The sequence below is a fragment of the Ylistrum balloti genome, unplaced genomic scaffold (genome assembly GCF_031769215.1).
Source record: "Ylistrum balloti isolate Yb309-2 unplaced genomic scaffold, AGI_CSIRO_Ybal_v1 Utg370800, whole genome shotgun sequence".
In the NCBI taxonomy this organism is placed as follows: Eukaryota; Metazoa; Mollusca; class Bivalvia; order Pectinida; family Pectinidae; genus Ylistrum; species Ylistrum balloti.
The window spans coordinates 822,154-842,464 of NW_026782466.1; the positions used below are offsets into that span (position 1 = coordinate 822,154).

At 34.2% G+C, this 20,311-nt stretch overlaps 2 protein-coding genes across 3 annotated transcripts in view; one reads left to right on the top strand and one right to left on the bottom strand.

Annotated features, from left to right (window-relative positions):
* Nucleotides 1–90: 90 nt before the first annotated feature.
* Nucleotides 91–12,141, top strand: LOC132558609 (RPII140-upstream gene protein-like). 2 transcript variants are annotated; one of them, XM_060223199.1, is made up of 8 exons: nucleotides 91–244; nucleotides 2,816–3,275; nucleotides 4,539–4,704; nucleotides 6,463–6,551; nucleotides 7,330–7,397; nucleotides 8,918–8,996; nucleotides 9,691–9,792; nucleotides 10,350–12,141. In XM_060223199.1, exons 2-8 carry the CDS (start codon nucleotides 2,836–2,838, stop codon nucleotides 10,387–10,389), a joined length of 984 nt encoding a protein of 327 aa, XP_060079182.1. In that variant the 5' UTR covers nucleotides 91–244; nucleotides 2,816–2,835; the 3' UTR covers nucleotides 10,390–12,141. The 2 variants fall into 2 exon arrangements, with proteins under 2 accessions (XP_060079182.1, XP_060079183.1); XM_060223200.1 differs by lacking the exon at nucleotides 10,350–12,141 and having other exon boundaries at nucleotides 9,691–9,796.
* Nucleotides 11,922–20,311, bottom strand: part of LOC132558608 (muscle M-line assembly protein unc-89-like) — a 58,927-nt gene continuing 50,537 nt past the window's right edge. The window contains 3 exon segments of the mRNA XM_060223198.1: nucleotides 11,922–13,260; nucleotides 18,640–18,893; nucleotides 19,468–19,549. Coding sequence (XP_060079181.1) covers nucleotides 13,217–13,260; nucleotides 18,640–18,893; nucleotides 19,468–19,549 — 380 coding nt within the window. The 3' untranslated portion in view covers nucleotides 11,922–13,216.

Sequence of the window (20,311 nt, forward strand, 5' to 3'; positions counted from 1 at the left end):
TACCACTCATTCATTTATCAAACTACAATTTACGTCACTCGCAAATTTTACGACATCGTCCAAGACACATGTGTATCGCATGCATAACAAATGTGTGTGGATCCCGTGTCATTGAATTTCACACATACCGACTGGGCAGAGAAAGATTCACCAGCAGTGATGTAACAAATTCATCGAAGTTAAAACGACAACAGCCTCACAAATATATGCTAGAATTATATACTTGATAAAAATTACTTCTAAGGTACACACTTCTGTTACACTTGCAGGTGCACGTTAGATAGATATATAGACCATGTGTACACACGTATTTGATATTGTATATATGTACTACATAGGGTCATTATATTTCGTATAGATCTGTTGATATGGTATTCTACTTGTATGTGTACATGCCAGTCAATTAGAACGAATGTATACATGCCCAACCCTCATTTCTGAATGGTGTGCCTAGCTTCAGAAGTAGCCATATCATACTTTAATTATTTGAACAAGTTAAATAACTTGATATGATTATCTCAGACCTAACTAATATGAAATAGGCACTGCCTAAAAGCAAGCTCAAGTTGGTCAACAAGATACACATTTTGAACAGCCTGATCCATGTCTGCACTGAAGCGTGTTTTTAAAACTGTATATTTCGCAAGATTTTAACAAAACATCTGCACATACAAATGTTCCAATATATTATCATCATTATCACCATCATCGTCATCAACACATCTTCGTCTTGTTGATCTTCTAGAAAACAATGTATCAACATGATCAGGCGATGATTTGGTGGCACAGTTGTAACACACTTGTCTTTCACCTAGCCGTCCGGGGTCCGATTCAAACAATTTCATACAAAGTATTGAAATTGAGAACATCTGCTAGAGTACCTTGAATGGTTTAAGAGAACTGGTCTGAAAAAAACTAAACTTTGGTATTTGGCTTATTTGTTTCCATGGTAGCAGAGAAAGTATTGAAATGGTGAACTTTCCCTTTAACAAAAGATACTACAAGCCTAATAAGTGTAAAAAGTTTTGAGCAATTATCTTGAATGATTTCAGAGCATTGGCCGAGAAAAACTGAAATTTTTTATGAGGGTCATCGGTTTCAATGGCAACAATGAATGTATTAATAAAGTCATTGACAACATATCTAGACTAAAGAATTGATAAAAAAAGTCTTCAAAATAAATGTACAAGAGTTTCCGTTTCAGAGTTACAGATATTGCAGAGAGGACTATATATCGACTTTGCTTTAAAAAAGAGTTTGTACTCAAAATATTGTGAAAGACAATATAGTTTTAGTCGGATTTGTTAAGGCGGTTATATGTTTAACAAGTTTTCATTATTAACAACAGAATGTTTTCTACCACCGTTTTCTTTTCTCTTTGCTATTTAAGTTTTCGTTCTGTTAATTAACAAATCATAAAATGCTTTGTGTACCTGTGTGTCAACCATTACACCAAATGGACTTTTTCGTTTTTTTTTAGTTTTTCAAACTTATCATTTAATTTACTTATTTAGTTATTCATAATAAGTTTAACAGAGGTCATTATTTATTTCAAGGCCTCCGCTAGAAATCGAACCCGGACCCTTGGCTTACTATTCTGACGCTCAACCAATCGAGGTAAAGAGAAGTTCTCTCTAGCCGAGTGGTGTATTGCGGCTAGTATTTTACCAGGGTTACATAAGCATTACTAGATGATTGAAAGAGTTAAAAGTTAATAAATGTCATAAAGCAAAAAAGAAATTCAACACTACCAGGACGTCCGTATAGTGTTGAATTTCGTTTTTGCTTTCTTGTGGTTTCTTGTTAAGGAACTCTATTGAATCCTATAAACAGATCAACATGAGGACACTACTGGAAAGTTCCACGCAAGGAATGTTGGATCACCCTTTATTTATGAAGTAAATAAATGATAATGATCAACTAATGCATAATTATATGGCAAGGATAATAACAAAATGAAAGAATATGCTCAGATTTGTCTCCACACTGCCCTGATGAAATGGTCACAAAAATCAACCTTGGTTAGGTTACTTCATTCTTCAATTGGTTAACTGACATGTAGCATTAATTAAGTTTGCACTTCTTGAAATGATTGACATCATCTTTTGAAATTACAAACTCTTATTTCATTATTTTATTGGTTAAGTTTCGTAAGTAAGGATATTTGTATGTAGTTCCTCGTGTATGTATGTATGTTACTGCAACATGTATAGTAAAGAATTATTGATGTCTTAATCAATGACTGAACTTTCCTAACTGATAAATTGTAACAGTGGTTAGGTAGCTGGTGGTTTGTTACTGGGCTATGTTTATCACTCCAAGCTTTTGAGTCATCAAGATGTGGACTACCTTGATTTATCCCAGTTATTTTTCTTATTGTTTATTTGTGAATGTTTTCAGTTAAAATAGATGAAATTATCCTGATATGTTTACTGCCATTTGTCATGTTGTGATTTCAGGTGATGTCTTAACAATGTACAAATAGGCAGGCCCCACTTGTATAAAACATCTCAACTTGAGATTTCCTCAAGTTGAGATTTTCCTCAGCTGATATCTCCTCAAAAACGGCTTGTATAAAATTTTCTTAAGAAACAGGAGGAAGGCTTCGGCTAGGATGTCCTGAAATTCCTTGAGGAATTTTCATACAAGATATTTTCAAGGAGATATTAGCTGAGGAAAATCTGGGCTTGAGGAAATCTCAAGTTGAGATGTTTTATACAATTGGGGCCAGGACTCCATATTCTATGTAAAGTTCATTGTAACAGGTTATTTCAGTTAGACTGTAATTGTTTAATTTCTTGTTTCTGTCTTTCAGGTACCCCGCCTACCTATAATATGCCGAAGGATCCATTCCTAGTGAACAATAAAGAGACTTTCCAGTTAAAACCATCACTGTTGTTGTACCCTTCACAGTATACACTCTCAGCAAGATGGTCTACAATTAAGTTGTTAAAATTTCCTTATATTAATATACCTGCACCAAAAGCTACAGGTTCAGTAGCATTGCCTATCTGCAAGAACAATGACATCACTTCATCAAATACCATTGTCTTGCAATCAGACAAAAATCTACCCCTATCCTACTCAGTTTACATGAAGTTAAGGTCCTACCTAAAGGTTCCCGTCCTGTTTGCTGAAACAAATGAACTGAATAGTGTTGAGGAAACCAAGACTAACAGTACTAGCGACATCCCTCTTGTATCACGAGAGGAGGTAATGGAGTATATTGCCAATGAGACGGGCAAAGACAGGTTACGAGATTTCTACAGAAAAGAGTAAGTCAACTGTTGTATTTTCTTTACAGTCATCTACACTCGCCTGGTCATACAAACATGAAGTAAATCACACTTTCTTTTCACAAGTAAAAAGGAAAAAGGGACAAGAGCTTTATTTATTTATTCGTTCGTTCGTTCGTTTGTTCGTTCGTTCCACAGTGAAGTTGGGGGGAGGGTAAACTGGAATCATCTTGTCCATATGTCCATAGACGAATATCATGCATTCGCTCTGTTAACAATCCAGCTTTTCGTCAGAATATTCAGTAGAATATGGAGACGTGCCTTCTGAAGAGACTTTGCATTTTCTCCCGTTTCAGAGAGTTATCCCCCTTTCATGTATAAAAAAGAACTCAGTTGTATCAGGAGGGGGGTGGGTGGGTTATTACCAGGTAGTTATCCTAAGGATGACAATTCTACTTACTTTTTTGTATGTGGTTTGTACTTGTAGTATTTAAATGATTAATTCCAGTGAATGCGACTATAAATACACTGATTTGTATTCTCATTTGATAGGAAATGTTTGAAATAATTGGAAAAGTTTGACTTCAGCTGTTTACTACAATAATTAATACTGTTGAATACTGATGCTTTTGTCTATGGATGATAATGTGTTACTTAATCATTACCGCATATATTATCTTTATTACCCTACTTTATGGAGAAAAAGATTTTGGCGAGATTTACTCTTGATCAGTGGTCATAATTGAATTAAGAAGGCTAAATATTTTACTGAATCATCATCTGGCCTCTCAAATGGAACAGAAGTAGTGAGGGCCAGATATTGGATATAGAAGTTATGCATCTTTAAATACCTCTTCTTTCATCTGGATATGTTTATTTTGACGAAATTTGGTCAGATAAGTGACCGTAAAAAGATAACCTTTAAATGTTTTGCTATGACTACAGAAATATACATGCATGACTTCTCATTAATGTCCATGATATGTAAAATAAGAATATATATGTATTAATAAGAATTAACATATTTATAAAACGAAAAAAAAAAAAGATATTAAAGGGAGTTAATACAGATAAAGAATGACCTAAGATGGCAGACACTTATGAATAAGGGGATGCTCACAATTTGGCCCCCTCTCTACTTTTAGTCAATCTTTTTCACAGGAAGAGGTTTATTTTGGTGTTATGGCATTGGATACTGGCACCAAGACTTTTATTTAAAAGAAGGGAGACAACTCAGTCATAATTATGATAATCTGGAATGTAAGTCTATATCTAAGATGTATTGGTTGTTTCTGTTACCAGTGTTCAAGAGAGACGCCACCCAGATTATGAGGAACTTGTACTGACTGCATTAAGTGCTGGGTGTTTGGGAATATTTATAGGATTTCCCCTTGGATACCGTAAAACCTCTAATACCTTTATTGAAGAAAATCATGCAACAACATTTCGTTCCAAGATGAGTTACGAGGTAACATTACCTTTTACACAGTAGCTAGTAATTGAGTTACAGTCATTTTATACACATACTTTAGCTGAAGTTCTGACTGTATGGTGTAGTAATTATAGAACAGTCAGTAAAGTGGTAGAACATACATTGTATTTCCAAAAAGTTTATCTATGGTGTCAGACTAGAAATGTGACCAAGTCTTTTTCCAAGTCACAGTTTCTTGATGACATTACCATTTCTCAGTTCCTCAGAAAATATACATGTAAGCACTGTAGCATAATCATGTTCAACTCTAACACATGTAGATTCTTTACTTCATTTCCTTTTTAAATAATGGTGTATTTTGTTTTGGTTCACAAGAATTCTGCTTTGAATATTCAGTGCACTTCATTAACATATTAATAGATATGGTGGAATTATTTATCTTCATTTGTTTTTATAGAAATTTGGTGTTTGTGATTTTTGATATTCATTTGTACACTTTTCTTCAACATCATGAAATTGTGCTGAGTTCTATTTCTCAGCAAAGTAGCAACCAACCATTCAGAATATTGTATCAAGTGTATCTAAAAAAGTGCTAAAGCAATATTTCTCAAACTTGGGATACTATGTCCTTATGATGTAAGTTGTACCTGTTTGCTTTTCATAAAATTTGGATGACATTTCTTAGAGTTATGCCCCTTTTTGTAGATATTCTGTATGGATTATTGTATGCAGTAGATCGGATAAAGTATAGAAGTAATATTTCTCAAACTTGGTTTACTACATCCCAATGATATATGATTGTGCTCTTTTGCTTTTTGTGAAATTTCGACAACATTTGTCAGAGTTATGCCCCTTTTTGTAGATATTCTGTTTGGAATATTGCGTCAGTTGTATCTAATATAGTACAGAAGCAAACTAAGCATGGTACATTCCTATGATATGTAGTTGTGCCTTCTCACTTTCCATTTAAACCTGATCAAATGCTACAGCTGATTACAGCTTATAATTTAACATATTAGGTGTTCCAAAACCGTTATCATGGAGCGCTTTGGAGGCTTCGGACTGGTCAAAACTAAGATTTCATCTGATTAAGTTGAAAATTGGTATAAAAAAGTTTAGAGGGATGACAAATACAATGAGTCTATTTTCAAAAAAAAAAAAAAAAAAAACAATTGTTTCCATTTGGTTACTATGGTTACCAAATGAAGACCTCTTGGAGGAATCTTGTTGGGACAACCCCTCCAAAATTTTTTGTGATTGGGGAGCAGGAGGTATAAGTGGGCCATCCTGGCAACAGTTCTAGTTATCTCTATTTCTGCAATGGGTTAATGTTCAAATTTGTTATCATTTATTGCAAAATTAAGAAGAGAAGAGAAAAGAAGGGAAAAGATCCAATGTTCAAAGAATATATCAATGGTGATACAATGGTGTATGTCTAAAATCCCTCTGGGATCTCTTGTTCATTAACCCTTTTTATGATAAGATTATGCCCCTTGGTGGAATATTCTTTATTCTGCTATGCATTTGGATAAGAGTGAATCTGGTCTGGTTAGTGAATAAGTTGAAAGGGAAAGGGAATTTGTTGGTTTCTTGGCCAAATGAAAAGTGGGCTTGCAGTAGACACATTTGAATATTAAATAGATGTACTAAATTCTTCAAACAGATCTGGCATTTTTTTATCATAGAGATTTTTTATTTGCCTCTGAAAGTTTGACTTTGTAGTTTGAATTGATTGCATGATATACAAACATATATTTATGAATTTATACATATGTATATATATATTTACTTTAGAGGATGAGAATTGACAAAAGTGTGTTAGGAGGAATGAAAAGTGCTGCAGGAGGATGCATTTTTATGGGTTTCTTTATTACATCATTATGGTAAGTACCTTATTGTGGAATGGAAATAAACTCCATTGTCTGTTTCAAGCTTTATTGAAATAATTGTTTTTGCCTCATTTTTAATACTTTCCTTACTCAATTAATGGGGCACATAGTACTTACTTTGTCGGCGTATCCATCAGGATGTGTGTGAGTGGTGTAATCAAGGAAATGATCTTATCCCGTATTCAAGGTCATAGGGTCAAATTTGTTTAAGCACTCCAATAGCTTAACAGGATCCATCACTTGTAAACAAAAATATTTATCTTGGAATGTAAGCATGGTAGTTTCTAAGGTTAAATTTTAAATTGATCTGATTCGCTATAAATCTTCATATCACACGTAAGCTATCCATATTATATGATCAATTTTATTTTATATACATTTTGGGTCTGAGATCCCTAGAACTTAAAGGATTGGGACCACCACTGTAAAGAAAGAAGAATTTAGAAAATTGCTTTTCTGGGTATATAAAAGTGTTTTCAACTAAACAATAGGTCTAGTGTTCTAGTTTGTATGAAAGGGGCTTGATTATACACAAAATGTTCGGGGTCAAGAGATTGTTCATTATCTTCAGAATCCCTTTTTAGGTCACCTAAGTCAAATTCTCAGGTGACCTATTGTGATCGTCTTTTGTCTTGAGGGAAATACTTTCCAGTATAATGGCAAACAGAATTATTTGATATGATTGCAGAGATGTGGAGGTGAGTGCTGCAGGCTTTGATAAGGCCATGTTTTTGTGTGTAATAAAATGCTCCTATTCTTGTGCTTTTTACAGGGGTGTGTCCAAATGTATAAGTATATACAGAAACAAGACATCTTTTGTGGAATACAGTATTGCAGCTTGTGAGTTTTCACTATCTATTGTCATGTAATGAGTAAACAGTTGTAGATAATATACATGATGTATGTATTTTGTTTTTGCAATGTACATTTCTCTTCAAACTTCAATGTTTAATTTAATTCTAAGATATAAGACTCAAATCACACACCAAATAAATTTTTCTTTCATGTCACAGAAGTCGCATAATCGGTTTCAAATATTCGTACATATGAATGTCACTTAGTGGAAGGGAGATAACTTGGGTCCTTTTTGAAACTTTGAAATCTTGTCAGCTTAGATGGGACAAATTTTCTGTTTGCAATTCCAGTCAAAATAAATCTCACTCCTATTAACCAGGCTATTTAGTTTGTATGCCCTCCAACATCACATGGTGGACTGTTCAAATTACCTTTTGTCTGTTGGTGGTCTATCCTGAATTAGTTGTTGTTGTCACTATTTTGCAAGAAGTATCAGATGGAGGTTTCTTAACTTTCATATCTAGTGAACTTTTTGTCCTTATTGGTGCCATCTTGATTTTGAAACAGATCAGGCAAAAAGAGGTAGAAAGGTGACCATTTTGGATTTTGAAAATTAAAATTCTCAAATTTTATATGTAGCTCCCCTAAATCCCCTGTGGGCCCACTTAATGTTGAGATTGATTAGAAAAAAGACAGCTATCTAGGGCTTTTTAGGTCGCCTGAGCCGAAGGGTCCTTATAGCAAGGTCTACAAAGTTTGTGAAAGAAAAAAAAATCGGGTCAAAAACGGCCCCACTAGGGGGCACTCAAAAGGGTCGAAAATTCAACTTTGACCAATTTCTACCAAATTTGGTACACAGCATCCCTTAGTGAAGAACATATGAAATTATGTTAAAAAAAGTGATAATATCCCCTTTGGGGCCCATAAGGGGTGTAAAAAGGGCCATATGTAAAAACCTTCATTAAATGACTACTTCTCAAGAACCAGTGGATGGATTTTGACCAAACTTGGCACAAAGCATCCCCATGGGAAGCCGCTTCAAGTTTGTGAAGAAAAATAGTGTGGCCCCAGGAGGGGGGAAAAGGGGAAACTTGATACGAATGTTCTACACAAGGTCCTGGCAGGTGTTTTAATTTTTTGGGGCGATTCAAAATCCAAGATGGCCACCCAGGCCTCTGTTTGGCTAAGACATTATGGACTTCCTCTCAAGAACTATTGGGTGGGTCATGTTCAAACTTGGTACAGATGTTTTACACTTGGTCCTGCACAAGTGTTGTTACATTTTTGCAACATTTTAAAATTCCCAGATTATTGACATATATTCCCTAGGTGACCGTTAAGGCCCCTTGGGCCTCTTGTAAAGTAATTATGAAGAAAGGAGGGAAGATGTCCAACAGAACCAAAAAAGATAAGAACATTGATACATGCCAAGAGTCCTCTGGGATTTCTTGTTGAGGTATATCTTGTTATTTGTGTAAGGAATACAATCTTGTATTAAATTCTGCTGTAAAAATTATTGGTCAATTTCCTTGAAATCAACCATTTGATTTGTTCTGTTCGGACAGCTATAATTGGGGCAGCGTTCCGGCTACATTTAGGACCAAAGGGTATGGTGGCTGGAGGTATAGTAGGTTTGACTTTAGGGTAAGTATTCCTTGTAATCTGGTATTATATCAGAAATGGTAAGTATATTTTGTATATGTATTTATTGGTATTTTATTTATTTCTCAAAATCTATCAATGGTGATATTTGAAAAGACTGTCACAGAAATTTTGAAACCTGAATTTTATCACAAAGTACCAATGAGCTTATGGTATGGTCTAAAAAACTTGAAGAATTTTCTTAACTTTAAGGAGACCCAGGGTACTATAATTTTGCTAGTAGGTATCTTAGATAGAGTGCTACAACATTCTTCATGTAACTGACCTTTACCAATATTCAAAGTCACAGAGGTCACATGTCTAAATGAATATAAAAATCTTCTTCTCAAGTAGATCAGAACCAACTGTAGTGATATAATATCAGCAAGTGCATATGATGGAGCACTGTAAAGTTTCCTCATATAAATAACCTTGACCCCCTGTCAAGGTCACACGTGTCAAATAGGTTAAAACGTTTAATAATCATCTCCTTAGCTTCCAGAAGAACTTATTTTCAAGGACACAGGATTCAAAAGAGTTACATTAATTTATAAAAGTCTCAAGTCGCATTTAGGAAGTAGGTAGAGGATCAAATTGGCCTTTAGATTGATAAAATTTAATGAAATATTCTACTTTTTCATACTGTATCAACAATGTATAGGGTAAAATGGATAGTGAACACTGTGTGATGTTACAGGACAATAGGTGGTGTGGTACTGATGACAACAGCTAAAGTTACAGGAGAAACACAGGAGGAAAAACATTACCGATACATTGAGAAAAAGTTAGCCATGAAGAAGTAAGTTATATGGTCAGAGGGTAAAACAGATAATAATTTTCATGTCAGTCAGAAGATGAAATATTTTCATGTCAGTCAGAGGGTAAAACATTATTTTCATGTCAGTCAGAGGGTAAAACATTACTTTCATGTCAGTCAGAGGGTAAAACATTATTTTCATGTCAGTCAGAGGGTAAAACATTACTTTCATGTCAGTCAGAGGGTAAAACATTACTTTCATGTCAGTCAGAGGGAAAACATTATTTTCATGTCAGTCAGAGGGTAAAACATTCAGAGGGAAAACATTATTTTCATGTCAGTCAGAGGGAAAACATTATTTTCATGTCAGTCAGAGGGAAAACATTATTTTCATGTCAGTCAGAGGGTAAAACATTACTTTTATGTCAGTCAGAGGGTAAAACATTGTTTTCATGTATCCTCTATATAGGTCACCTGCAGTGATTCAGTGTACGGTATAGATTGATCCAATTTAGATCTGTACATAATAAATGTAATGTATCTACACCAAGGATGTCTATTTTAAATGAAAAGTAAAGCTTTATCCCAATTTTTTACAGGATTGCTACAGGAGAGTGGTCTAAACCTGTGAATAGCTGAAGAGCTCAACAATCTGGAAATACAAGCTGCATCCCCGACATACCAAGTGATTGTATGTTTGTATCACTCTGTATAGACATTGCTCGATCTGGCTTTTTGATACATTCTACTGAGAAACTGTTTTGTTGCCAAAACCAATTAACAATGACATTCTAATATAAATTGACTTGTATTCTTCCTTTTAAGATAAAGAACGGTATGAGGTATCTGTTGTTAGTTGTTGATTTCACTTTACGAGAAAAATGCTTAATTACCTATTAACTGCATAGGAAATGTTGATTTTCAGAATAGTTCTTAAATGCCCTAATTGATGTATCTACTTTTCATAATATTGCTGCCAAGATCAAGTTTTAAATATGTGATTTCTGATGTATCAAGTCAAACATCTCTATGCTTTAAAATAATGATCATAATTTATTCTTTAAATGTACAAATTCTGTACCATGTACTAAAAAAACTGTACCACAGTAATCCATTCAATCGTTAATAATTTTGAAATATCCTTGATTTATTGGAAATCAATAATTTTGAAATATCATTGATTTATAGGAAAGTCAGTTAGTGTTGTGACTTGTCAATGATGTTGTGACTTATCGATGGTGTTGAGACTTGTTACATCCCCAACAATGAAGTTCGGGGAGAGGGAAGGTGTGTACTTGAATCATCTTGATGTTTGGAAGTATGTCTGTTGTTTGCAAATCTTGTCCAGAAAACTCCTCCTAAATTTTGAACCAATTTCAATTTCAACACCTCAGGAATGCTAGAGACAATTTGTTGAAATGCATGCAGGTGTTTTTTTATCGGAAAATGTTGGTTGCTATATAAATAGGTCATTATACATAAGTGTTTGTGTAATGGCCCATGCCTTACCAATCAAGTTTTTATGAAACTTATTTTTATTAACTTATTCATTATTAGTGATTAAAGCCTATAATTTGACATATCAGGTGTTTCCAGATATTGTCCATTTACGCTGAAAATAGATAAAGAAGGCAACTAAAAAAACATGTCACTGTACAGATTTTTGAGTATGGCCTGGCCATAGCTCATCAGTCCTTCATAGATCAACATTAATACAACTTGGTCAAATAGGGCTGTAACTTGTCAAAGCCTGTAATTTGACACATTTCCAGAACCATTACTATGGAAACGTAATGGAAAGTTCTGACTGGTCGACATTGAGATGTACAATTTTACTGAAATTTGAAAAACGGTAGTCACAATGATCTTGTTCAGACTTCTAAACTTTGAAACCAATATCAGTGAAACCTTACAGAAATATCATGGGCCATAGTTAGATGTGCATGCAGGTTTCTTTGTTTTTGTTTTCTTTTTATTTGAAAATTTTGGTTGCCTTGGCAACAAGGTCACTATACACGCGTTATGTATGTGAATGTTTCACAGTTCATCAGTCATGGTAACATTTTTATTAAAACCTTGTTGAATTGTGTTGCCAACTGTCAATGGTCCTGTGAATGACTATAAATTGTGTTAGTAATATTTTTTATTCTTAAAAACAAATAAAAAAGACATTTATGTGGAGGTTTTCAACTTTATTTTCTCACAAACAATCCTTTCCCCGTGGTAGATAGTAGTGTATTCAATATACAGATAGTGGTGAGGTCCACACAATGTATTGGTTTTTTACTAATCACAGCATAAGTTAGTGTAAATATATATATATATACCACAGAGAACTCTCTACAAATAGAAAACAAGGAATGTGTGTGATGAGTCGTCTCACCCCTACATCTCACAATGGACCCATCCATGAGATTGATAAGTCCATTGTGAAGTGTAGGGAGGGAAAGACTGATGGAAAAACCTACAAGATTAACAAGGTGAGATATGACATCACTATGGTATGTACCCTAATTACCACACAAAGTGACCGGGAAAGGTATGATAACAAGGGATCGTATCATCAATATTACAACCTTGTCAAACTTATTCAATTCTCACAAGCCTAGCTATGAAAGACGAGTAGATTTTGCTGTCTTTTGTAACAAATCAGGTAGGATAAAAACCACTAAATCAAGATTTTTATATAGAAAATTTTACATTTTTTCTACTAATTTCATTGATTTTTTTTCTGACACAAAAACTATTAGTATAAAAAATACATGAATTCTAACATCCTTTCGATCATTCCTTAAAACAAAACAGGTATATTCTTGTAGAAAGGTAAATGGTTTCCACTTGTACAAGATTTATCTCCCATGAAAAGATTCACAACTTTTTTTATTCTAAATAAATGTGGTTTCGCTCTGATATTTGACATTGTAATCAATTAGGCAACATCAGCCTAGATATTATAATACAGGATGATGTGACATTTGTCATGAAAATTTGGATCATACAAACATACAGATGGGATATTGGTAAATGAATACAACTAAGGTGTTTATTCTGCATCCTAGACAAACAATATGACGGTTAAAAGGCTTGATGCATTTTTGTCTACCATGACCTGTAGCATGATTGTGATTTGCATACACTAGAGTAAGACAAAGTTAAAAACAGATTGTAAATCTCTAATTCAGGTCACTTATACGATGAGCACATCTTCAAAACCAGTTCTGTCTATATCTTCAGTTATAGGAACCTCATGTTGTTAGTGTTCTAGCAACAGTATATTTTATCATTTTCTTGCTCTCGGTTCACTGTGCTACAGTTCTATACCATCATCATCAATTATATATGGAGACTATCCTAGACAACTCATTCCATATATGGCACTGGATACAATATGCGGGGAGTGACTTGTATCCTCTCAATTCTCTACGACATGTATTCATAGGTAGTGCTGAATGACATAGGTACAGATCTACTTGCTTAAAGCTTCTTCCTCCTCCAACATTTCGTAGTGACCTGTTTAAAAAGAACAGAAGATTTAAGTTAGAATAGCTTACAGATTGTTATATACAGAGACCATGAACCTGAAATAACCCCTGAAACATACGAATGCGATTTACTGGAATCGTACAATATTTTACAAAGGATGACAGTACATCTTACGGAAATTGAAATGGAAGATTCTACTAAGAAATGAATCCAGATGCCGAGGAGAGACAACTTTTGGATCACTAAGTTATGTCGACAATAGATAATATTTTTTAAGCATTACATATTTCAACTACAAATAACTGGAAAGATAAAATCATAAAATTTGTTAACAATCAACATGACAATACTGTATTTATCCAGGAATAAGCCCATCCATATCAATATAGCTGTTATGATAGAATTATGAATCAATCTTATTTTATTGCCAAGCAATAAACGCAATGTCTGACATTAACACAGAAATATTTGTGTTGGCCCCTTGGGTCAAACCCAAACCCCCTTACTATGAAATAGAGAGGTATTTGTGTTGACCCCCTGGGATGCTGTATAAAGCCCAACCCCTTACTATGACACAGAAGTATTTGTGTTGACACCCCCCCCCCCCCCCCCCCCCCCCCCCCCCCCCCCCCCCCCCCCCCCCCGTGGTCCTGTATGAAGCCCACCCCTTTACTTTGACAAAAAAGTATTTTGTTGCCCCCCCCTTGAGTCCTGTATAAAGCCCACCCCCTTACTATGACAAAGAGGTATTTGTGTTGGCCCCCCTCGGGTACAGTATAAAGCCTGCCCCTTACTACAACACAGAAATATTGTGTTGGCCCCTCCAGCTTATAAGGATAAATTTGGTAATGTTAATATATCAGCATTTTTGTATCTCACAACTAAAAAACACTTGTTAACCATGAACATACTTTTTATATAAGTCAAAATTTCTTTTCATGACAATATATTATGCTAACAGCATAGTGTACTGATCCTGCCTTGTCCTATTCTGTCTTAATTAAGTATCCTCATACTATATATGGTCACCTTGTTATCTCTTGATCAAAGCTGCATGCAAATGACAAAGATAACTGTTCATCGTAAATGGTCAACTGATGCAGCGTTACAGTTCTATAGGCTTCTTTTAATATATTCATGTCACCTTCCACACAAAGGTCAAGTATTAATACACTCCTGACAGTTCTTGTTTAAGGATTCTAAGGTCAAGGCTGAGGTCAATTTATCAATTTTAAAAATTTGTTACCAGATATCGAATCATTAACTTTTTTTGAATAGTATTCTTAAATATTAAGTATGAGAATACCTTCAATAAGAATATGTCTCAAAAACTAATCAATGTCAGATTATCATTATTAATCATAAAAATGTGTTTAGATATTTAAGTAAGAATTAAGATTTCACTCAAGCAAAATCACCTGCTGAAAAAGCAATTAGTACAAAAAAAATATCCCGAAAGCAAGCTTATCATGAAAAATAAGCCCAAAAAAACAAACTTTTAATATATTGTAAGTAGTTGTCAGCAATTAAAATAAAACTCAAACTTATTAAGAAATATATATATTTCATGATGGCCATTTTATGTGTATAATCTAATGATGCTGATCTTTAGGTTGAAGAATTTGATATTTTTTGTCCATCATCCTAAATAGTTACAGAAAAGGTCGCACAACTATACATTGTCAACACTTCTAATAACGATACACCTGGGTATAACTTATTGTCCGACATCTTCTGGAATCACTGAGGTTTTCTTCAACTGATTTTATTTGAATCAACGGAAGAAAACCTGGATTTGAATAAAAAAATTTCAAACTCAAGATTTTCTTTAAACTTCACATTCTGTATTCCTAACACTTTCAGATACTAAGTGTCAAAAAAGGGTTAATTAAACACCATATTCTTTAAACAAATTGATGACAAAAGGCAGTAGTTACGAACTGGGGTGTGAAGCCTGTAATAATTGCTACCCCTCCCCTGTATCAGCTTAAGGTAGTCATTAGCACCTTTATAAGGTAAAAATAGCTTTATTGGCCTGTCATATACAAAATATTCAGAATATTCCAATATGTTGAATTATTCTAAAATCCTTTTGATTTTCAATTTTTGTATGCCAGTAATACTGCCAATTCCGAGGCATGAATCTCCGGGATAATTGTCATAGTAAAATAATGTAGAGTTACTGATGCATAATTAAACACAATCATGCGATAAATGATTAAGATATACATGTATATCTCCTGTTTTATCAGTACCATGCACCTGTACCTTCATACCTGCTTTGATAACACATCTTCATCATATGGAATCTTTTTAAGGAAAATGAATCTTTTATCAATCATGCAGAGGGTACAAAGGAATATAAAGAACAAAGGAAATGTGACTATGTACTAATAACAGATAGGAGAGTGGATATTTATGAATGGATTTGGAGGTCACAGATACTATACAGATACATACTGAAACGGTGTCTATGTATTCTCACAGATACTATACAGATATATACTGAAATGGTGATTATGTATTCTCACAGATATATACTGAAATGTTGATTATGTATTCTCACAGATACTATACAGATATATATAATGTTGATATATACCGATATAATGGTGTCTGTATGATACTATACAGATATATACCGAAATGGTGATTAAGTATTCGCACAGATAGGAGACAGGATATATATCAAGGAATATGGAGGTCACAAATATTATACAGATAAATACTGAAATGGTGACAATAGGTACAGAAGGGTATAGACAAACAACAGATATTTGTAGGGAAGTTCTAAAGCATTTTTTGCCTTGCACCATATTGATTTTTAGTTTTTGTGAAATATTTTTAATTGTAGAAATTGCAGCTTAAGATGTATTTGGATTTCCAAACTAGAACGAAACCAATGTCAGGAAAGGGTCCCATCTATTAGCTATTACACAGAAGATTTCATGTACCAGCGCAGCATGGAAATTAGTACTGCATGATCGTGACTCAATAAGAATAATTACCTAGTAATAAAATGGTCAATTTTCAGCATTTCAACTCTTGCAAATTTTCATCCAGGTCATTAATTAGCGAACCCATGTGATATGTAGTCATATACCAAATTTGGAGAACTTTGAACTACAACTACACAAGCTATCATGAGGAAATTAATAAAATGATAAATTTTCAACATTCAAAGTCCCATAACTCTTATAAATATTGACAAATTTCACTGGCTATCAAAGCCATACTTTATTTCCTGAATATGATCAACCCACATATCAAATTCTGTGAGAATCCAACAACAAATACAAAAGTTATTGTGCCAAAAATAGTCTGACAAGTTGATTACTAGAGCACACTGGCACCTTGATGCGGGGCCATAAATAATACATGTTCTGGGGAAAATTTGACATCAACATTCCCACCAGAATCTGTTACATGATTATACATGTATATTGTTATCAGTAACATGTCAGGATGCTTTTAACTACCAGTTAAGTTTAATCAAGTAAAAAAAAAAAAAAAAAACAAGCTGACTTAATGAAATGCACAACATTTAAGAAAATTAAAGGAATTAAAAAAAAAATTCAATCCAATAAAATTTAGGTTACAGTGATTAAATGGTGTTAGTTGACATTCAGATAGAAAAGGTTCTTACCAAAATGTCTAGTTGTTTTGTAATCCATTTAAGTAGAAATTCACTAAACAAAGTTTATTTCTACAGAAGTTCCACACATTATGTGTGCACAAGCAAACACTAGTAGTTTTGCTGAGAGATTGGAATGTGACTAAGTAAGGCCAAATAAGGCCAGGTTCAGGTGCGAGAAAGGAATATATAATAAGCCAGCAGGTAAAGCATGACAAACAGGTAGTAGCCTCGTTCTGAAAAGGAATAAGGTTTCTGATGGTTACAAAGGTAAGAAAATGATCCGGACTTGGCTGACATTATGTTCTGAATTTTATTGTCACCCTGCCTGCCTGCCTGTCATGATACTTAGGGACTAAACTATATCTTATGTCAGTATCTGTCAATTGTGCACAATTTGTCTGATGGGGAGACCTTTTTAATACATACCTGGTATATTAAAAAAAAAAACAAGAAAATCAATAATTTCATGGCATATCTTCACCAAAATAGCCAGCCTCTGTTTATTCTTTAACTGGACACACAGCCCAACAAGAGCAATATACAGGTAGTTGATATGAAATTAAGGGGTTATAATAGCTCTTTGCAAATAATTTGCACAAGAATATCAAGATTTAATTTCATGTATCAAACGAGGAGAAACTGATGTGAAAATGATACATCTAGTAGGTTTATGTAAGTATTATGTATACATATAAATTTATCAACGTGTTTATGTTAAAATGGATCGGGGACTGGTCAATTTTGTGAACTTGTGTAGTAAACAATACTGATGATAGACGCCAAATTTCACATCATGCATGGTGGCATTAGTTAGAAGTATAAGGAATGATGATGGTGTTAATGGGGGGGTGAACCTGGGTGTGAGTGATGATGTTAGAGGGGTGTATGTGGGTGTGGTGGTTTGAATTGTGTTGCTAGTTTGGGAAGACAGACAGGAAGACAGAGGGAACACAAGGATTGAAAATTGAGGAAATCAATGAAGGCATGGTTTCTTTGACTCCATACAATAGTTTTTGTAAATCTGTAAAGTCATGTATCAATTTCAAAACAATCATCATATACAGACATAAATTACAAGAGATCCCAGAGAGATCTTGGCAAACACCATGTTTTTATCTTTATTTGTTCTTTAATAGTTGGATAATTTCCCTAATCATTTCGTCTTTCATCTTATATCCATCTGCTCATGTGATAAGAAATTTGAGAATTCAAAGCAAAGATGATTGTTTTGTCTGAACAATCTAAAATCAAAAAGACACAACTATGGACCAAATAGAACCTACATATGAAATTCTATACAGAGTTTATCTAGTCCTTCTCTGATAAATATTAATTGTCAAAATCCAAGATGACCATCTGGCAGCCATTTTGTTTTTCTGATCAGGGGAAAAATTTTAAGAGCACAACCAGGAACTATAGGAAATCTTCATAAAAAAGAAATTTGAGAAAGATTCATCTCGCATTTCATATAGATAACAAAACAATTTTTATGGAGGGATGACTGAGGACGGAAGGCAATTTGTTCAGCTCATTGTCAGATTGTGGGCTAAAGGAAAAAGTTTTTATTTCATCCTTAATATCATTCTAGCAGCTTAGCTTAGCTTTGAAACCTTAACTGATATTCTACAATCTTCTAAACATCTATTTCTTATTGTGTATATAAAGATCTGTTGATGAGACACTTCATCTACATCTAAACAACAGCATCTCCATTATCTCCTCAATTAAGATTGAAAACATAGAATTTTCTTCTTTGTCAAGTCACCCACCTGACTGTTGTACAACCTGGCCTTCATGCATCCAACGAACATTGGCCTGTTTAGCCGCTCGAACTTTTACCATCAGCTCCACCTCACTGTGTTCAGGAATCTGGGTTGAACTTGCAGGGATGATGATTTCCGGTCCATGGTGGTCGTGATGGCGGTGACGCAACTCACTTGCAGAGTCTGTGGTTTCTTTGGTCACATGCCTTGCTGTAACTTCCACAATTTCTATTCTGCTGTCTGATGTGCTTGTTGTAACACTGAAATTTTAGGTGAGTGAAAATTAGAGACAAAGAAAGAAAATAACAAAACTGCATCATACAGCTTATAAGATGAAACAACATTTATTTCAATGCCACCTATAAAGATTGAACAAAGGGTCTCCAACTTACTAGGCTTACATTAAACCATTGAGCTAATGACATGTCACAAGCTGAGAGGACCAGTATGGAGTGTTCAAACACTGACATACATAATGTATGAGATGGTAAGGAGTCAACCAACTTTTGCAGCTGTACTTTAATCTTATATATACTAAAATAGCTGGTGGATTTCTTACCATCTCGTACACTTCGTATTTTAGTGCTAATTTGCTACACACTAGTCATTTATCTGATGAAGATGACCATGTAGTCCTCAAAATGTTGCACTTTAATCTTCTACTGGTTGTGTTATAAGAACTTCTATTCTAAAGTGTCCCCAATCCATTCCTTCATTGATACACCTTTAGATATTTGGGTGGGGGGTTCATTTCAACATAATGGTATTTAGACCCAGTACATTTCCCCATGCTTCACAATACCATGCTACACCGGGTAGTGTTTTTACACATACCTTGTTTCTTGTGATTGACTCAGTGTTTCGTTAAGCTTGCTGACAGAGGACTCAAGTTCCTCCAGTACCTGTACTGTAGACTCTACAATGTAAAACACCTCACTGTAGATATATATACAAAAAATTCCTCCAGAGTGTAATAAAAACTGACAGAATAGTTTGATTGGCATTGTGACTGTTCTGAAATTGGTAAAAATATATCATTTCATATTACTTGATATTAACTGAATTCATTCATTAATTATGAAATAATTATAAAAGAATCAAGACAGAAATTAGAAGTCAGCAAGCACTACAGTATTATTACATAAGTAATATATCCTAGTATATCATATGTACTGGGTAAAGATGAGGTTACATTTCCTATCAAACAATTCTAGAAGAGTTTGATCATTAATGAATAAAACACACACCAATCACACAAATGTTAGTTCTAATCATGTCACCTGTGATAAGCCCATGTTCGGTAATGTGCCCCACCCCTGAGGGTTGTTGCCAAAACTGACCACCCCTTAGGGTTGTTGCCAAAACTGACCACCCCTTAGGGTTGTTAACAAAACTGACCAATCCTTAGGGTTGTTAACAAAACTGACCAATACTTAGGGTTGTTGCCAAAACTGACAACAAACAAATCTGGTTGGGAACATGTATCCATCACTCATCACAGGTTAACATAATAGTCGTGAAGAAATTACAGAAGATTTATTCAAGCCTTTTATGACTAAAACTTTCTGAATCCATGAGTTATTCATGATTTTGTCCATATACAGTTAAAGTATCATCCACTAAACCCATTGATCAGAATGTAGTCATAAAGGACTTCAGAATATACTGATATTAGGAT